We start from the raw sequence: 20,355 nt of genomic DNA on the forward strand, positions 1-20,355 counted from the left end.
ACACATGGCAACGGTGGTGTCAATAAGAAGCCGCACTAGCTTCTCTTTGATGGATGTCAGAAAGGCCTTCAAGGCGACAAAAATGGTCCACAGCTCAAACTGATGTGGAGCCACCCTCCGCTCAAAACCATAGACCTAAGATCTCCAAGACCCCCACGTGACCCCTCCAACCCAGCAGTCATGCATCTGTCACCATTGCCAGCTCTGGGAGAGTTGATGTCAGCTCTGGCTGGGGAACGGAGAGTGGTCTATAAATGTTTTGGAGGCAGACACCAGCATTCCCTTGACAATGGGCAGAAATGGCACGGTCTGCTCTGATTTAGGTAATGTTTCCACAAGGAAGTCATTGTCTTCTATGAAAAGATGAATATCAACCATGAGGAAACTGGTAGCCCTTTGTATGACCTCATGATATATGGTCGTGTCATCCGGTGAGGACGACCGAGCTGGGTAATGATCCAAGTTTGGCCTCAAACTGTTTTGGACTCAATGGGGCAGATCCTGCGAATGTGAGCGACATCTGCTTGAAGGCAACGGGGTCAAAGGGGCTGAGTCTTTGCCAACAGGCTGCAATGTCTGATCCCTACTCTTGAGGGCAGTGATCTTGACTCTAGGCCTTTTGGGAGGTGCAATGATGATAGTGTTTCTGTCATACTCAAGGTCAGTTCCAAGGCCTTTGTCTGGGGTCAAGAAGGCTCTCCCTGGGGAAGAGAGAGCAGCCTGTCTGAGGACAAACTGGTCTGTCATTCCCCAGTATACATCTCAAGCTGACGCCTTCATATCTTGATAGTGACAACAAAGTGACCTTGATGCTTGGTCAGCTGAGACTAAGATCCACTGTGGGGACAGCATGTGCCCCCTTGCGTGGGTGACTAGGAGGGTGCACAAAGTTAAGAGGACAAAAATCCTCAGAACCACGCTCAACTGGATCCAGAAATATCAACATATCCTGAATTTCCGGGACTCGTTGCTGCGGAGGTAAAGCCCTAAACTCTACAACTAGGATCATTTCTAAGAATAGAAGCCTTTAATAGAAAATCAGGTGGGACTTTGACTGGTTTATGGTGAACCCCAATCAGAGTCATGGGTTCTGCCGTCATCTGAAGTTGGTCAGCAGCCAGTCACCAATGTAGTGGGAATAAACCCATTTCTGACCTTCGAAGTTGGGCTGCAACCATGCCTTCACCTCTGTGAACGTCCAAAGGGTGCTGGTGAAGCAGAAGATGAGCACAGTGAACTGAAAATGGTCCTGCCAAACCTTGAACCGCAGGTAACAATTGTAGGACTGCACAACAAGTTTATTAAAATGTGAGTCTTGCAAGTCCAGGGACACAATCCACTAGCCGCGTTTGCAAGAGATGACCTGAGCCAATTTGGCCACTTGAATCTGTTCTTTCATGCAGAGGCATTGAGAGGACCGAGATACAAGGTATGCCGGAGGCCCCCATTCTTTTTCAGAACAAGGAAATGGAGAGAGTATCAACCCCAACCCCACGTTTATCCAAGTCTGGTTTCTTCTTCATTGCTTAGGAAAGCAACAGATGCTTCTATAGGAGGCTGGACAGGTGCTCATCTGAAATTCGTTCTGATGTGGTAAGGATATAGGGAGGGGAGGAAAGAAAGGGTAGGGCACAGATGCTTTTGAATAATTTGCAAGACCCTTCTGTTGGACGTGATGGAGCACCTACTCAGAAGGAAACAAAACAGGGGTAGGTTGTAGCGCAAATCACACTCAGGACACTGTATTGAGATGTTGCTCTTTTTCCCCCTCTCCTTTTCATGTCAGCTTCTATGCTCATTTTTTGTTGAATCAATGTGACTAATTTGTTTAATCTTTCAGCCCGCTAATGATCGATGAGGTCCATACCTTTCCTTAGTTAGGTAAGTTACCCTGTTGGCCAGGCAATATGTATGTTTTTATCTCCTTTTTTTACCCTGATCACTTATGTTTAAAGTGGGCCCACTTGTGTGTCACATACATATCTGTATGTCTTAGCCTGTTTGTTTTATGGTATGCGATGTTGCACCTTCATCACTAAGTGCTGATTCGGTCCTGAAGAATTGCCTAGCTCAATAATAACTAATGTGGGAGGAAACATGTTGACCTCTTTTTAATAGTTGGATTAGACCATTGTATACATATTCAATTTCACACTGTTTTTATCAAAACAAGGGGACCACTATATTAAAACTCACTTATGTACTCCTTAGTTTATTTTACATCCACTATACACCAATCTACACCTATTCACAAACAGAGCATTGCTTCTCATTCTTCACATAAGTCGTACAATCAAAAGATCTCTGGTAAAGAGCTCCCTTGAGAGGCCCGTCGGGCATTGCAACGCAGGTCCTACAAGAACTGCTCCATGATGAAGCTTGACACCCATTTGGAAGTGTGAGGGCTATTGCTTCAGATCTCCTGATCTGGTACCTCAGTTCCTGGCAGACCTTTGTATAACTTGTTTTGTTTCATAATTCTTTCTTATAGGAACTGCACACTCCTTGTTGTTTACTATTATAGTAAGTGGCCTGAGGCCAAGTTTGTGAATGAACCTACATCATCTAAAGGGGCAGTTTTTTAAATAAATTCTCTACAAGTGGTCCCAGAAATCCTGATTCAAACAATGGAATTCAATTTGTATGTGATGAAGTGGGCTAAGTTGAATGCTTGCACCATTCATTTCTGATGCCAGTAGGTATACGGTGTGATGATGTAGCACAGTCTGACATTCTGTAACCAAAGTTCTCAGCAGTTGTGTGGAAAACGCCTGGCATCCAAGTTATTCCTCACCTAGAATGTTGAGGTGGTTGAAGTAAGACATTCCACTTGCACAGTTAGACAACATATTCAACAACAGGATTGAAAAAGACCAGGTTAAGCCCAAAGATGTTTTGCATTCCAGGCAAGCTAAAAAGAAATGGCAGTTAATAAAAATGGGAGATGAGGGTGGCATAAAGAAACCTGGAAATGTCAGGAAGGGAGATTAGGTTTGCTGAACCTGCACTGACTGACAGAATATGGAAATGCTGTACTTGGTAAGTAAGGTGTGTCACTGATGGAATGTGGAGAGTGGTCAGGGAGCGTCAGTGATATGAGTCGGGCTGAATACTATGGAAAAAACAGCGACCAGCCTACATTACACAGAAGCGGACACCAACGAAAAAGTGACGTTGGTTCGTTTTTCCTCAGATGCCTTAGCACCATACTGCAGGTTTTACCAATATATGATTTGAATTTTCTGAATTTATTCTTCGCTTTAAAAAAAAAAAAAAAAATATATATGTCATGATCTTCCAATATTAGGTGTCCTTTCTTGGGCTGGGAATCCTGGGGGTGTTGTATTCTAATGGAATTTGGAACTTGTGTTCAAAATGTAAAGAATATTGCAGCATGTTAGAAGGGCTGCTGGGTGGCTCGCACTTTCCCCTGCAATATTGCTTGTACAGATTTTATTTGAACTTTGGTTCTCAAAAGAATACCACATATGTAAATTTTGTAAATACACTGCAATATCTTCGAATAAGAGCTGAGGCATCAGTATTGAGCAAGAGGTAAGAAGCAAATCATTCAGGTGAGACAGACACCACAGTACTCAAAAGCAAGCCGTAATACTTGGGGGTTCACCATTTAGCCTTTGTGTGGGAAGAGCAGGTAGTGCACCAAACCCCTCTGGGTACTCCACTGTAGACCTCACAGGTGCTTCACAAACAATTTAAGGCACATTTACTGCAATTCTCAAAATCAGAGCAGACAGTGGCACGGTTCCCTTTCAAGCAGTGTAACACTTTCATAAGGAGATTAGATTCCTTGCAAACAGAGCAATCATTCTGCACATACCTATGCTCCAACACAAAAAGGTAAGGCTTTCAGCAGCAGGAGAACACACCTTCCTCTGCTAAGATTGATATCACACTACCAGCTACCTCGTCACACTTAACTTCCTGATCTATGCCCCCCTCTATTTCAATAAAAGCCCCTCCCCTTCAATAAATCCAAAAAACGTACCTTAGAGCCTCGTTCATTAAAGATGATCTCTACATCTAGGATCTTACCAAAGGGCTGCCAAAACAAAACACAACATCAAGTAAAAAAACTGGAAGTAATACCGGCAAGATGAGCAAAAGGGGTGAAAAAAACATGGAAGAGAATCAGGAATAAGAAACTGGAAGAATAAATACATGTCGGAATTGTAAGAACGAGGATCATGGACAACAGAAATGGTAAATAAAACTAGGAAAGAGTAAGTTGAACAAGGAACACAAGGAGAGCAAAAGTGGAAAGAATGTAAGGTTTCTTCCCTGTAGGTGTAGTTTTTCATCTTTTCTGGATTCACATGCTGTGCATTATTCTGTTATTAGTTGTCAGATCCAGAATTTTCTTCTATTTTACAAAAAAAAATTCCAGTCTTCTTTTTCTACTTTTGTTTTTTTGGCGGGATTCGACAGAAGCACCATTTGGTGCTCCCTTGTGGCATTGTTGCACTTCTTCGGATGCTCCCACCTTAGTTCGCCATCTTCAGATTTTTTTTTTCCCCCCCTTTTCCCTATCTTCTTGGTGGAAGAGGATGGGACGTTGTGAATTCAGAAAATACTTCAAGCTGCAAAACAGCACCTACAAGTAAGAAACTACATTTTGCAGCGTGAATCTTTTCTGGATTCAAATGCTGTGCACTGATTTTACAGCGTTTTTCTGGCTGGGTTTAAGATGGGCATTGATTTATTAAGATATGCGTTAGCACCCTTTGTCCCACTTGAGACTCTCCGTCTATCAGAATGTCAAAGCAATCATGTTTAGTCAGCGTAAACACTAATGACCATGTTCCGGCCATTTAAATTTCCTGTAAAGGAGATTTAGCTAGAAAGGCAATGGTTGCCCCTTTTTTCAGTGTGGTGTGAGCTCTTGGTGCTCTTAATAATGTCTCCCCTGCATAGGTAACACATAACTGAATTATTTGTGCAATCCATCTAGCAATTGTGATCTTAGTAACTGGTTTGCTCAAGTAGCTTTTTAAAAGAGACAAACAATTGCAGAGTTCTTCTGACAGGTTTCATCCTTTTACTGTAGTACATAACGGCACGTCTTGCATCCAATATATGAAGCTTCCTTTAAGCGTGTGTCCTTGGATCTTGAAAGAAACTTGGAATTTGAATGGGTTGATTAATGTGAAACTACCATCAGAATCAACTGTGGATCTGTTCTTAAGACAATTCTGTCCTTGTGGCTTTGCAAATAGGGCTCTTGTATTGTGAGTGCCTGAAACTCACTAACCCTGCGTAATGAAGTAACAGCAACCAAGAAAGCAGTCTTTAAAGTTAGCATTTGTAATGTAGATTTATGCAAAGGCTTGAAGGGTTGTTTAAGGAGTTGAGAGAACTAAATTTAGGTTCCATGTGGGTGCTGGTACCCTTTTTGGTAGTGTTACCCTCTAAGAATATTTTTACCACCAGTGCTTTGAAAAAAAACTTATTCCCATTTGTCCTCTTGTATAAGCCACTATTGCTGCAAGATGAACCTTTAATGATTAATAGGTAAGCCCTTCTTGTAAAAGATAAGTTAAATATTTTAAAGATGCGTTCTCTTTTGTGACTGAGTAGCTTATTTTTTAAAACAAACCAAAGTGAGAATTTCTTCCATTTTGCCATGTAACATTTTCTTGTTATTGGTTTTCTTGCCTCTCTTAGTACAGCCACTGTATTTTATGGTAACTTCATGTGACCAAACTTTTAAGTCTTCAGGAGCTATGCCGCCAATATTCTGGTTGTAAAACTGTTCCCCTTTCAATTGTTAGTAAATTCTGTCAGTCTTTGCCAGCTTCCTTGTGCTAGTTGAACTATCTCGGAGTTGCATGTTTGTCTTGCCCATTGTGGTGCAATTAAAAACATGTTAATGTGACTTCTTGTGCATTTGTTAATTACTTTGGGCAACCGAGGAACTGGGGGGAAGCTTATGCAACCCTGACTAGTTTATCAAAAGGGCATTCCCCAGAGACTGAGGCTGTGGTTGTCTGGAGGCAAAGTTTTGGCATTTTGCGTTCTGGGGTGTTGAAAACAGATCTATTATTGGAGTGTCCCATTGCTGAAAAATAGTTTGTACCACCCTCCAATTGAGTTCCCATTCATGGGAAGCAGTCTGCCAGCTTCGTAATTGTCTTTCCCTGGTAGATGTATAGCTTAAGTCTCCATGTGCTTTTGAATTGCCCATCTCCAGAGTTTCTGAGCTAGAGTAGATTGAGTCATCCCTTGTTTATTGATGTAAAGCATTGTTGCTGTACTGTCTATCTGAATCAATATTGTCTTTACCCCTAAATGTCTTTGGAAAGCTTTCACAGCTAGAAAAAAATAAAAAACATCTTTAGTTTCAGGATGTTGATGTGTTGTACTGCATCCTGATCCCTCTTATTTTTAGAGAACCTATATGTGTTCCCCATCCTATATGTGAGGCGCCTGTGGTTGTTGTCACTGACGAAGTTGGTTGCAGAAAAGGCCTTCCCTGTGTTATATTTTCCCTGTTGGAATCACACTGTTTTCCCCTGAACCTTCTGCGTGAAAACTACTACATCTTCCCAACTCCCCGTTGCTTGTGACAATTGATTTTGGAGCCACTAGTGGATTGGTTTCAAATGCAGACTCACATTTGGGATCAAGAGAATGCATGATGCCATCTTTCCAAATAACTTCCCCACTATCCTCGCTGTCAGAGCTTGCCCATTCCGGTAGAGGAAAGTTTCCTCCAGAGGAGATCGAGTTCTTTCTTTTCTTATTCCCACTGGAAAATGCTTTCCACTGAATCGAGTTTAGACTTGCTCCCAATAATATCTTCTCCTGCTCTGGTTCTGGAGATGATTTCTCTGTGTTTCATGAGAAACCTAGAGTCCACAGTGTGCTGGAAAATATGTTGAATAATTTCCCTTGTTGATTTCTTGCTTTGGTACCAATTCTATTGCTTGTTTAACAGTTTCTCGACCTCCTTGAGAAGTCTGTTTGTTTCCTCCTTTGAATTAATCTTTTTCCTTGGAGCCCTTGGTGGTGGGTATTTGATTAATTTTATGCAATCCCTGAATTCAATTGTGTTTAGCACCCATTTGTCTGAAGTTATTTTCCTCGACTCCTGGAGAAATTTTTGCAATCTTCCACCCAATGGTGTTTTGAGCTAACCGATTTTTTGCGGTTTCTTTCACAGATGGTATATGTAAAATTGTTATGGCTGAAGTGGAGTCATTTGTTTGCAAGGACTGAATCTCTTCTAGTTGGTTGCCCTCTTCCTCGTCTGGAATTTCTCCCTAGTTGCTGGTACTGCCAGTTTTGTTGTGAGGAAGTGCCTTGTGTGCAACTGTTGAAGCCTTGATGAGAATTTCCTGAATGGAAGCTACCCCCTAAAGGATGGTCTTTTTGCTGTTAAAGATCCTCTTTCCTCCACGAAACTGCAATGCACCCATGGACTCTGCTGTTTCATTGTCCTTTATTGGTTGATTAAGGCTAGTGTCAACCGAATTCCGGAACAGCTGTTAGCCATTAAAAGGGGTATTTTTTATTTTTGCTTGCATCTCTGGCTTGAAACCCGAAATTCTCAGCCAAGAGTGGCATCTTAGCGTAACCCCCTCAGCTGGCGACTAGACATGTTTGTCACATCCAGCGCAGACTTTAAGCAAGTATTTGCTATGTTCTTTCCACCAGGTGTGCTGCCCTCTTTTTATACTGCTCTGGGAGATGTGTCATTAATTCTCCTATTTCCTCCCAATGCTGGTGGGGCGGTCTACTGAGCACAGCACTGGAGTTGGTGATACGCCATTGGTTTGCTGCGCTTCGTTCCATGCTCTGCCCCCATAAGCTCCATTCTTTTACTTTATCTGGGGGTAGCCCCAATGTTGAGGGAATATTGTCCCTTTTCCTTTCAGTCAACGTTATTATTGAGACTGCGGGGACAATATCTTTAATGCACACCGGATCTTTTGAAGAGAACTTATATTTCTTTTCAACCCTCGGTCTGACTACTTTACAAGTGGGTGTCTCTTTAAAAGCTTCCCTTTCCTCTACTTCTGCCTCCAGCAACTCCTTTGTCACATCATTAAAATCTTGTGAGGGATCCTGAATCCCTTCAGAATGTCACTCTTTTTTGTTTGTATTAACCAGCCATTTCGACCCAAGCCTTTCGCCTTTTCAGTTTGGACAGATCAGTCATCAGGACTGTTTGAGGAGTGTTTTCTCTGGCATCCAAGTTTCCTTTGTCGCACTGTTCTGACTGGGAGCTTCACGGACCCGATTTTGATTCCTGGCCTTTCAACGGCGAAACGTCTTTAGCCTTTCCATCCGTGACGAAAAATGTTTTTTCAGCGTTTTTTTCCTCCACCGGAAAACCCCTCGAGGACTCAGTGGCATTCCTTTTTGTGGGGCTGCAAGTCAGATTTTATTGTCTTGGGTGTCTTAGCGGAGGTTAGGGATTCTCTTACCTCCTTTCAGCCCTTCTTTGGCACCTCTTCGACCTCCTCATCCTCCAATTTCCCTTCAGCTCCCTCTGACATTTTCGTCCCCATCGCTGGAAAGTCCCAGATCTCGAAGGGATAGTGTTGATTTTTTTACCTGCAAAGAGTGGTGAGCCATCACTTGCCTCTCTATGTCTTTGGCGCAAACACGGAGCAGGCATTACAATGTTCACTCCTGTGGTCGTGAGGTAGACAAAGATTACACACTGGATGCTTTTTTGGGGGGCATATTTTTGATGCTCGTTCTTGCAAAACTGAACTGCGTTTTCTCCATCAAGCCACACAGGACCCCGCCACCCCACCAAAATCCAGGTACTCTGAGCAGTAGGTTGAAGTGGAGAAAAAATGAATACGTGCTTGCACTTTCCTTATTTTCGTCCACTTCTAATTATATTGAGTTCTTACTTTCAAAAGGTTTTCAACAAATTCTTCCAAATTCTTCCCGGAGTTGGAGATATTTCTATAAAAACATCCAGACCAAATGTCAGAAAAAAAGAATCCGAAGATGGTGAACTAAAGTGGGAACATACAGAGAAAGTACGGCGACATCACAAGGGGACACTAAGTGGTGCTTCCTTCGACAACCACTAACAAAGGTAGAAAAAGAAGAGGGACAAAAATTTGGTAAGAAAGTAGAAAATTCCAGGCACAACCACTAGATGGTGGAATAATGCACAGCATGTGAATCCAGAAAAGATTCACACTGCAAAACCAGGAATATGAGCAATACAGAGAAAAACAGACATGAATATTTATTGAAGAAAAATTACTTACCAATAATTCTAGCTCTTGGTCTCTGAATCCACAAACAATAGAATCTCCCCATGCATGCGTGGGATCCACGGAGCACCATTTTAAATATTTTAAGAAAATATGCCTAAGAGATGCGCATGTGTGTGTGAATTTATATATACTTGTGTTGGCGAAGGCTTAATCATAGTTGGAAACATCAAAGCCAACAAGGGAGCCAACACTGCTGGCAACAGTGGAATGAAGTGTCCTAATGGCACCTTGGGAACACCCACTAGTGGAAGTCCACAAGGCAACCCTAAGGGACCCAGGGGACCTGAAAGTGCTCCAATGTGATTTTGGCACATTGATAGTGAACCTCAAGGATGTTAGGAGATTTGCACTTCTCTAGAGGTGGCACAACTGCCTTGGGGGAGCCCATCTTCAACATCTAGTTATCATTGGGGGTGGTGGGAGGGAGGGGGAGACTGGTACCCCCACCCTTCGATGGTGTGCCTCGACGAATACCAACATTTTTGTGAACACATGAGGTGCACTGTTGAAGCCAAAAGGGAGCACTGTGAACTGCAAATGCTACTAGGCCTCTGAACCGCAGGTAGTGCCTATGTGCCTGCAGGATGGGGATATGGAAATAAGCCTGCTGCAGGTCCAACATCACACCAAGTGTCTGTGGGTCTAGGGCCCACAGGACCTGGTTTAGTATGAGCATCTTGAATTTGTCCTTCTGGAGGAAGGCATCAAGAGGGTGGAGATCTAAAATAAGATGAAGCCCTTCTACCTTCTTTGGCATCAGGATGTAGCAGGGGTAACACCCAGTTCCTACTTCTGATATCTGAACCATCTTTATTGACCTTCTGGCCAAAAGAGCCTGCACCTCCTGCTGCAAAGTGGACAGGGGTTCCTTTATCATCTGTCCTGATGGTTGTGGAAGGTGCCAATGAGTGGAAAGCCCTGGTGCATAATTTAGAGGCGTGGCCTCCTGGTGAAAATGTCACATCCTGCCTCCAACAGGGTGGCCATGTGCCTGAAAGAACACACAAGTGTTTTTCTAATTGCCGGAGGTGTGGGAAACTGAGCTGCATGTTGTCTCTGATGTTGTCTTTGCGAGACATGACCTTGGCTGAGAAAAGGGCTGGAAACCTGCTCGACGACTGCTGGTGTTGGCGATACTGAAAACCTCTTAAATAGCCATGGAGGGTGTGAGATCCCTGGTGGAATTGCCTGGGGGAGTCCAGAGTGTGCTGTGTCCCTGCTTTCCTTAAACCATCCCAAGACGGAATCTGCTTTTTCAACAAATAGGCTATAGTCATTGAATGGTATGTCTAGTAAATCTAACATGTCTACGAAAGAGCCTTAACATCCCTGGAGAAGCCCGTAGACATCAAGGAGTGGTGCCAGCCGAAGAGACCCACTCGTTCTAACTGCCAGACCTAAACAGTTGGCTGTGTTGCATCCGTTCTGAATAGTCTACGTGAGGGGCACCCAAAAGGTCATACAGGACTGCTAGCAAAACTGCAGCCACCGAGTCCCAAAGGTAATGTGAATACCAACTTAAGAAGCAGCTGGTGTTGAAAGATCCGAGAGCAAAGCTCATACATAACCTACATTTTTCAAAAGTTTCAATGCCTTTTGAGACATGATCAGGTAAGGGTGATGGGGAAGGTGTTAGAATTCACTTTACTAGTGGAGGCTTGTACCACCAATCTCTCAGGCGTAGGGTGCTATGCAAGAAAGTTGGGGGTTGCCTGGTGCTGGTCTATGGAGACGAGTGATTGCCTGTTCACTGGAGGTCCAGAGCACGATTTTGCCCAAGCATATAAGGCTATCGAGGGTTTCAATGAAGGAGAATTGAGGGTCAGTAGGTACCCGGCCAAGTTAGTGGATCTCTGAGAGGACAACAGTCTTCACCTCCATAGCGGGTAGCTGTAAGAGAAATGTTACTTACTCGGTTTGTACCATGTAGTGCCTTATATCTACATGCTCAGCATCCCCCGCCATATAGTGTCGGGCTCGGACGGGTATAAGAGTTTTTTCTTCAAAGTAGTATTTCAAGTCAAGAAGTACATGCGGACTCATCCTTATACTGGTATTGCACATGGCCACAGACTTCATGTTAGACTGTTTTTCACCTGGCAGGAGAGTGTAGGACGGGAAGGAGTGAATCTACAGCACTACACACTACGAGTACATGCTTACAGGGTAACATTTTCCATTCATAGCATGTCTTGCTGTAGATACACATGCTCCACACAGACTGAAAAACAGTCCCTCCGAATAAGCAGTATTTAGCTTGTTGATGGGGCACAGGTCTGGAAAAAAAATCATTGGACAGTTTGCTGCCTAGCTAGAATATCCACACAGTAGTGTTAAGTGTACAGGGTTTACCAGGTAGCTGCTTTGCATATGTCAGCTAATGAAATGTGCCCAAGGAAGGCAAAGGTAAAAGCCTCGTTAGATGTAGAGGCTACAAACAGCTAGTCTAACTTGTAAAAGGGTTCATTTCTGTCAATCTAGAACATGTGGGCCCACTTGACATCTTAAATGTGGAGGGTGCTCTCAACTTGGAAAAAAACTGGGAAGTCTATGTTTTGGTTAAGGTTAAAATAAAAAATCATCTTAGGCAAGAACTTCGGGTTAGTTTTTAGAATTACCCTGTCATTGCGAAGTTAAATGTAAGGTTCCTGCAGCATGCATGCTTACAATTCACTAATAATCCTGAGCCAAGTTATTGAGACTAGGAATATAACTTTGCAGGAGAGATACTGGACAGCACAGGAATGTTAGGGCTCCAAATGCGGTCCATAAGTCTATTAAAGACTACACTGAGGTTCTACTAAGGGGGTGGAGGCAACCTAGTGGGGATGTCTCTTTAGACCTTCCATAAAAGCTTTAATGACTTTTATACAAAAAAGAGTGTTCAGCATATAAGCCAATATGGCTAAGCGGAATCGAATGGATATGTATGCTCACACAAAATACTGTAGATAGAGGGGGAAGCAAACAATATTTGGGGTTTTAGCAGGTCCATGTGTTTGGACAAAGTTATTAACAATATTTTCCATTTGCCCGCATGTGGGCTTCCTTAGGGATGTCCATACACTCCAGAGGGAGGTTTAGGTGCCGAAACTTTAGGACCTCAGGTACAAATCGCTAGGTTGAGCTATTTGGCATCTGGATACTCGAGTTGTCCTTGGTTTTTGAGACAAGGCCCAGCCTTTAGGGAAGCATCTCATTAGCGCTGATCGACATTTTGATTGTAGACAAGCACCAGGGGTGTCTGGGCCAGGCGGGGGCCGTGAGTGTTTGGGATGTCTGCTGCATCTTGCACACTACTGATGGAAAGATCATGCAATGCGGAAAACCTTTGGCAAATATCCCTGAACAGTTATCCATAGTACATTGCCCATGGATTGCGAGTATGGGTGCCTGATACAAAGCTTGAGCATTTTGAGTTTTAGGGAGTGGTGTACAGGTCTATCAGAGGAGTTCCTGCAACGATGAAATTGCTGTAGAGAACTACAGGTTTGAGTTCCCATTCATGGGTTTGTTGGTGAGACCTGCTGAGTAGATCTGCTAGGTCACTGTCCATCCCTGGTAGTTACTGCGTCATAAGGTGAACATGGTGGTGGAAATCATTAAGCAAAATTGTCTGAGAAAACCAGGAGTGAGTGAGAGGGTTCTGGCTTGCTTCTGTAGGTAACACATGGCGGTCACATTGTTAGGATTAATACTACTTTGGCCTGAATTTATAAGAGAAAGTATTTCAGGGCAAGCTAGACTACTGAGAGCTCAAGGTAGTTGATGTGATGTCCCTGCTGTTTGTGTGTGTGTGTGTGTGTGTGTGTGTGTGTGTGTGTGTGTGTGGGGGGGGGGGGGGGGGCCACAACGCCACTGTTTTGTGATTGAGGTGAGCCCCGTTCTTGGGTAATGGGTCTTCAAAAGCCTTGACCAGCAACAGGTTGTTGCTGTTCTACCACTGCAAGGAGCTATGAACGCTGGCCTTTACCAACACTAGATCCTCCACAGGAGCCATTGCTTGGTACCATTGTGCTGCAAGGCACTGCTGAAGTTGGAACATGAGCAGTCTGGCATTGGCCACTATGGCAATGCAGTGTCATCAAGCCCAGGAGGCACATTGTTATGACTGAGATAGGGGGATTTGACTAAGAAAACAAACAAACAAACAAAAACGGTGACAAGCTGTAGGAAGGCCTCGACCCTTTGAAGACTGGGTAGGTTTTGCCTGTAACTGAGTTTAGGGTTGACATTAGGAAGAGCTGAATCCGTAGAGGACTCAAATGTGATGTGGTGATGTTGATGCTAAATCCAAGGCTGTGAGAAAAGATAGTGGTCTGGGTATGGGCCAGCCACTGAGGCTTGCTAGAGATCTTGGATCAGCCAACCAGAGGGTAAAACATGGAGGACTCCTTTCTTTTTTTTAATTATTTTATTTAAGATTTTCAAAGAAAACAATCCAACAAGAACAGGTGGCTGAGTGTTCAAGGGCGATACAATGAAATATACGAATTCATTGGGTGTTACAGGTGGAATAAAAAGTGACTCCACTGAAAATCACATTATATAGCATGTAGAAATACAAGATAATACCATTAGGTGTGATTGGGGAGAGAACTACATTAATAAATTGATTGAGAGTGGGGCATTGGGGCAATGGATCACATACACATCTGGAACATCAGAGAGAAGAGGGCGACGGTTGTATCATCACGTAGTTGTGAAACAGACCCCATATATCCTTGGGTCTGCTGGAAGGTGGGAGCAGTTAACAGTAGGTGGTTAGCTGTCACTAAGAAAACGTGACGTCAAGCAACCTTTCTCGAACAGTGGGCACTCCATCCCAGCCCCAGGAGTAGCCCATCCTACGTTTAGCATGAAGTAACATCACAGCCAGAAATGCTTACTATCATCTGGCATTTCTGATGTAACATATAGTAACACCAACCCCAGCGAGGAGTGCAAAGTCCGTGGAAGAACCTGCTCGAGGGTAGAAAAAACATTCAGCCAGTGGGCCAGAATTCGGGGGCATGACCAGCCAAGATGCATTGTTATCATAAATGATTTAGTCCAATTAATCGCAACACCCAATAAGACTCGAAATAAGGAAAACTCATGAATAACAAGATCCACCTTTTTTGTGGAATAAGAACGCCAAGCCCCTTATGCCTACTGAACTGATGAATAGCCAGTGATAAGGGCTCGACTGCTAATAAGTGGAGGAGTGTGACAGGGGTCATCCCTGATGGGTGCCCCTACTGATTGGGATAATAGTCTTAACCTGAATGTGCCTCGAGGGGGCAGTGTGGAGTAACTGAATAAACTGCAGAAAATAAGCTGGGATTCCAAGTCTATTAAACAATGCAAAGAGGAAGAGAGATTCGAGAGAATCGAATGCTTTAATGGCATCACGAAAAAAAACGCTATTACCTCATGTTGATGCAGAAAGGCAAATAGAGTCCTCAAGTTATGTGAGGGTAGAGTGGTTAGGGATAAAACCAACCCGATCAGATGAGTGAGATTGGAAATTAGTAGTATCAGCCTATTAGCTAGCACTTTTGCAAAGATTTTAGTATGAGTATTTATAAGGCATAGGGGTCGATAAGAGTCCGAAGACTCAGGCGGTTCGTCAGGTTTTAAAAATGTTATTAAAATACTCTGGCAAAAAGAAGGGGGCAAAATACCAGTTTGCAGGCCTTCCGCGTAGATTTGCAATAGTTGGGGGCAGGAAGGGCTGAGAAGGCCTTGTAAAAATCAGAAGAGAAGCCATCGCCTCCTGGGGTCTTACAAGCAGGTAACCTCACAATGGCTGCTGCAACCTCTTCTAGAGTTTAAGGCTCGGCTAAGAAGGTTCTATGAGCCACCTCCAGCCAGGCAACGGTGAGCCGGCTAAGGTAGGCAGAATAGTCTTGTTGGGGCATGTGTATGGAGGGAAAAGTACACCTATAGTGCGAGGCAAACTCTCCCATAATGTGTTCAGCAATAAAGGCCATAGTACTGTGATCACGGTTCAGTTGAGTAACAAGCGGAGTACCGCTCTGCTGTTGCACCCCTCTGACCAACGTATGGTTAGGTCTATCCCTTTCACCATATGTGCACACTGTCTTATTTACTTGAATGTTTGATGTAATATAATGAAATGGCGGCCAGATAGCATAGAGTCGTCTGGAGACCTGCCACAAGAACCGGGTGATAAGCAGCCTCGATGGCATGCTTTAGGTGACGTAGGCATTTTTCAAGTAGCTCTAGCTGCCACCGAAGATCTTTACGGATGGAAAACTGTTTTGAAATGCACATCCCTCGCATATATACTATAAAAGTTTCCCATAATGTGCCATTTGGATGACTTCCCTTCTTTGGGGTGAGGCAACTACTGCTTTTGGCACTTCAAGACCCTTGGAGCGGTGATGCCCCTGAAAGTCAGAACTCTAAACTGGTAATAATGGCTACTTACCACAAAGCGAAACTAGCTTCAGTGGGCAGGATAGATGTGTAAAATAGAAATGTGCGTCTTTTAGATCCAATGCTGTCACAAAGACGCCTCGCTGGAGCAGTGCAATTACATCCTGAAGAGTACCATGCGAAAATGTTCAAACAGAATGCATCGGTTGAGGGCTCAGAGTTAGAGAGCACAATGAGTTGTTCCTCCTCTGGTGGCGGCAATGCAGAAAGAACCAGTGCGGGAGTGGAGCTGTGACAATGTCAGCACCAAAGTCAGTGCAGAACCCAAAGTGGATTTGGAGGGCAAAGGCCGCGCTGAGAGCAGGCTCACCAGTGGAACTCTGATGGGAGGCCCTTGCAGACCCTTGAGGCCCAAAGCCATGGGGCAGAGGTAACTGGTAAAGTGCAGAAGATCCACAGCATTGCATTGCAAAAGGACGTCACTGGCTGTGACTAAGGAAATTCAGGGTGCATCAGATCCACATTCGGAATCCGCTTTAATGTGGATCAGGAATGAGATGGGAAGGCATGCTGACGCCCTTGTGTCTTCTCTGTATTTTAAGGGTCGCAGAAGGGTCAGAGCGATTCCACTTATATTCAGCTCCCTTGGTGACTTCTGGAGCGGAGTACTGAGAGTGCAGAGCCACACAATGTCACCTACCTAGGAGAACTGGATTGAAGTTTCCAGATCCAGTCAGACACCTGGGGAATATTCAATGTGAAGAGTCTGTAGTTTTACGTATTCATCATGAAAAATGTGAACTCAGATCTTGACATTGAGAGCACTTTGTCACCACAGGACGGAACTTTCTGTGCCAGAATGAACCTGTGATCCCTATCTTTGAGGTAGATCTCTGGGAAGTGTTTGAAGGACCGGTCGGTGCCTGGTTGCAAAACTGATGAAAACTCAAGCGGTGCAAAATCGGCTTGTAGAAGTATCCGTCAGAATAATCTTTTTGGAGGAACTTCTGCGGAGGGATAACTATAGAGGGCATTAGACATACGATACACAACATTCATTACAGGCTAACAGCAAAGTAAAGGAAAAAAAAATACAGGGCTCATTTCATTACAGACACACAAGTTTGACAGGACTATTCCAATAAACAAAAGTTGGGTTAAGTATGAACCGCCCATGTAGCAGAGTGAAATTCTCCAAATCTTACCCCACACAGTCCTTCAAACAAAACAAAAAAACAGCTTATATGCAGGAGCGACCAAACCAAGCTTACGTTCTGGGCCAAGAATCAGTACTGCAGAGAACTTAAGACCACAATCATCGAGATGGCACCCTTTGGGCCAATTCGACAGACAGTCTAAGTCTCTTCAGTCTTACCAAGAGATGCCTGAAGCAAAAAGTAACAGTAAAACCTGTTCATTTTGCTCTTTTGCACTTTGAGTCGGAACTCTGCAGCTACGCACTGCATCACGTATTGAAAGGGAATGATTTGGCGTTACAGAAATGTATGTAGATTTAAAACTACCCAGCCATCCGAAGAATTATTATTCTTGCCCGTCGAAATTGTACCTTGATGGCTACAGGTTTACAATAGAATCAAAAACCTTGTGCCGCCCAGTACTGGCCATCTCCCAAGCAGCAAAGGAATACGTTTATATCATAATTCCTTTTCTTGACCAACCGACAAATTTTCCTTTGCCAGTAGTCGAGAACTGCCTTATTTACTTCTAGGAATTACCTTATATCATACAAATAGAGTTGATAAACTTCTTAAAGCAGTCGCTCAGGGGGCAGCTGCAAATATCGCATTTAAAAGCACTATTTTCTCTGTTTCTCCCTACTTCGTTGCCTTACTGTATATCCTCAATGCTCTAGTTGCATTCAGTGAGGTTGGGTTTCGGACGTCACATCTCTCGATTTTGTCACCCTCCTATCCTAGTCAGTAGTACAGACCGGTGTTATAAACAAAGATGCTTCGTGCATTTATGGAGGGGAAGTAGAAGGCCGAAGCACCCACATTCGAAGTCTTTCAACACGGTTGTGTCAGGACAGACGCATAGGTATACTTGCATTTCGATGCTGAAAGGGGAATAAAAATGATTAAAATAACTTCAGTGAGGTCTTTATGGGCTCTATGCTAGGGTGTGGCTTGAATCTGGCTACTAAGAATGTTCTTTGGGATCAGATCTTTTCTCTTCCAACAGTTTTGATTTTCTTACGACTGTCAGATCCTGCTTAAACACGGAAAGTGTTGCCATTTTTAGAAATTGTCAATAGACATTCTTCTTGTACATCACTCTTGTCTCTGATTACACTCCCTACAAGTCTGTTAACTTAAGTGTTTTTTATAGTCATCTTTCGTATTTAGGGCCTACTAAAGAAATGATGCATAAAAATCCTGCTGACGATTCAGAGTAAAAATCAATGATTCTTGAAAGAATGTTGAGCAGAGTCAGAACTTAAGAACTCCCTCAGGGTTCACTTCCACAGTAAAGAATCAAATATGAAGGTGAGGAGTGGAGCCATTAAGTCTGCAGCACAAGAAGGTCCTATGAGGCGATGTAGATGCCGGAGAATCAAGACTACCTCAGATACATCCACTCTGCAGGACATGGTGTATTGTTCTGTGGGGCCTGGAGCTCTTCAGGTGGACGCAGAGACACCACCTTCCGAACCAGATAGTTAAGGGGCACATAAACATGCACTGAACTTTGATTGCTGCAATGTGTTTATCAGCTGCCTTGTCATATTGTATGTTGGCGAGTGTTCTACATAACGTTTTTATTATATGTACAGCTCATGCATAAACTAACTTATGATATGGGATATACTGTATTAGGTATGCATAGGGGCCTATCTGTGTTAGAAAGTATTGTTTGCAATGTATACAGTGGGTCTAGATTGCTGTTATAATATTGTAATCATGGGTACTGGGATGTGCTTAAATGTCGCACTGCTTCATGGTCATTGGGAAATGGGTCTCAGCAAGCACTGGGCTTTCTTTTTGCAGCGAGGAAAGTATTCAATATTTCTTTGCTGCTATATTCCTTAAAGTTGTGCATGACAAAATGACCTTCAAGTACTATTTCCCTCCTATAGTACGCTGAAGGCACTTCTGCTTCCCTCCTATGCGACTCATCTGTATACAAACAACTCAAAATCTTAAGCCTGTCAATTGTATTTGTTTTTAATATTTTAAATTTGGTTCTGTGAGTAACGTCCCATACGGACTGCCCAGCAGCAGCGCACCTAGTGCCACGAGGCACACCGATGACCAAGTCAAACGTGCGTTACTCTGGTTCTCAACGTTTCAGAGTGAGACCCATTCTTTCATGAAGTCTCAAACTAATCACTGCCCCACATCACCTACAGTTTATACTTTACTAACCTCGCTGCACTAACTGAAGGAGAGGACGGGCCGCACAACATCTACTGCCTTCACCGAGAAAACAGGCCTTCAAGGGCAACCAATGTACACATTTGCCGTGTGAAAGGGCTGGGCAGCAGGAAGAGTGGTAACACATCAAAGGATACTGAGGTGAAAGAAAAGGGGCAGAACTTAGCTTCCCTTGAACATAGAAAAATTAACACTTCCAAGGCAGATTATAGCAACGAGGCAAACATCATCATATGCCAGTCTTTTCCATCAAGGGGGAATGACAGACTTGGCTTGCTCGTCAGTGCAAGGTGGCTACACGAAGGCAGGGTATGTAATGAAATACACCGCTTGCTGTTTTTTAATGGTTGAAGAAGTTTTTGACATCAATAGCCAGTGAACCCAACACAGAAATAATAAGCTGCGAACACAGAAGCAGAAAGCGGCTCTACCTACCCCAAACATTTGCCGCAGGTCAGGATCTCGGAAGCGGAAAGGGATATTGGACACGTGCAGTCGCTTGGGAGTGGACTTGCTGTCACTGCTCTCGTTGCTCTGGGTCTGTGAGGGCTGTCCATCTGTCTGTGCGCCTCCATCGGTATGCTGATAAGGGAGAAACAAGGTTAATACATAGTCAGACAGAAACCGAACAGGACTCTAATAGTGGCCGTCAGAGAATCACAGAAAAGAAAGTGCCAAGGGGTGCCGTAGATACCCGCCTGCGTGCTAGGTGAGTGGGCGCACAAACGGGTTAACCGTGGGCCATTTATTAGCGCTGGGAGTCTGAATATTCCCTGCATGGCGGGCCAGTAAAGGAACCTTGCCAGCCCAAGACTCTCAGACAGAGCAACTTTGCCAGTATCAGACAGGAGCAGGGAGCCGTGACCCCCTCAAAAAACCCGCATCCCCAGAGATCAGACAGAAAGGTGTTGCTGAACAGAGAATGCAGGAGTAGCGCATGTGGGATTTTGCGGAGCTTTTCCAGTCAGTAATACAATTTCCTCTTGAGGCCTGCCCCCACGTACAGTGGAGGAGAGAATGGCTGCATTAACGAGGCAGTGGACTGAGCAGCACCTGCCTCAGGACGTTCGAACTCCCACTGCCATGGAGAGCCCTCAAGAGAACCCCTGTCACACCAAGATACAGTCGCCTACCATGTCAGGATGAGGGCCTTACTCAAGCCCTAGAGATTTTTTCATACACTGATCCAGTTGTCAGACATCTGCTTCAGACGTTCACAAACGCCGCCTATCCTAGAAACACTGACAAGACGCCTCCTGCCCCAGGCAGACAACCATATTAGGATATGTGAACAGACTTCTTTTCTTTGA

At 44.0% G+C, this 20,355-nt stretch overlaps 1 protein-coding gene across 12 annotated transcripts in view; it reads right to left on the reverse strand.

The window, feature by feature from the left end:
• Positions 1-20,355, reverse strand: part of RBFOX2 (RNA binding fox-1 homolog 2) — a 518,182-nt gene that overhangs the window by 150,853 nt on the left and 346,974 nt on the right. For all 12 annotated transcript variants that reach the window (XM_069231196.1, XM_069231198.1, XM_069231195.1 and 9 more), the window contains 2 exons: positions 19,481-19,627; positions 4,010-4,063 (listed from right to left, as the gene is read on the reverse strand). In XM_069231196.1, coding sequence (XP_069087297.1) covers positions 4,010-4,063; positions 19,481-19,627 — 201 coding nt within the window. The remainder of the gene's footprint in view (positions 1-4,009; positions 4,064-19,480; positions 19,628-20,355) is intronic.

This window comes from Pleurodeles waltl, chromosome 4_2 (assembly GCF_031143425.1).
Source record: "Pleurodeles waltl isolate 20211129_DDA chromosome 4_2, aPleWal1.hap1.20221129, whole genome shotgun sequence".
Taxonomy (NCBI): domain Eukaryota; kingdom Metazoa; phylum Chordata; class Amphibia; order Caudata; family Salamandridae; genus Pleurodeles; species Pleurodeles waltl.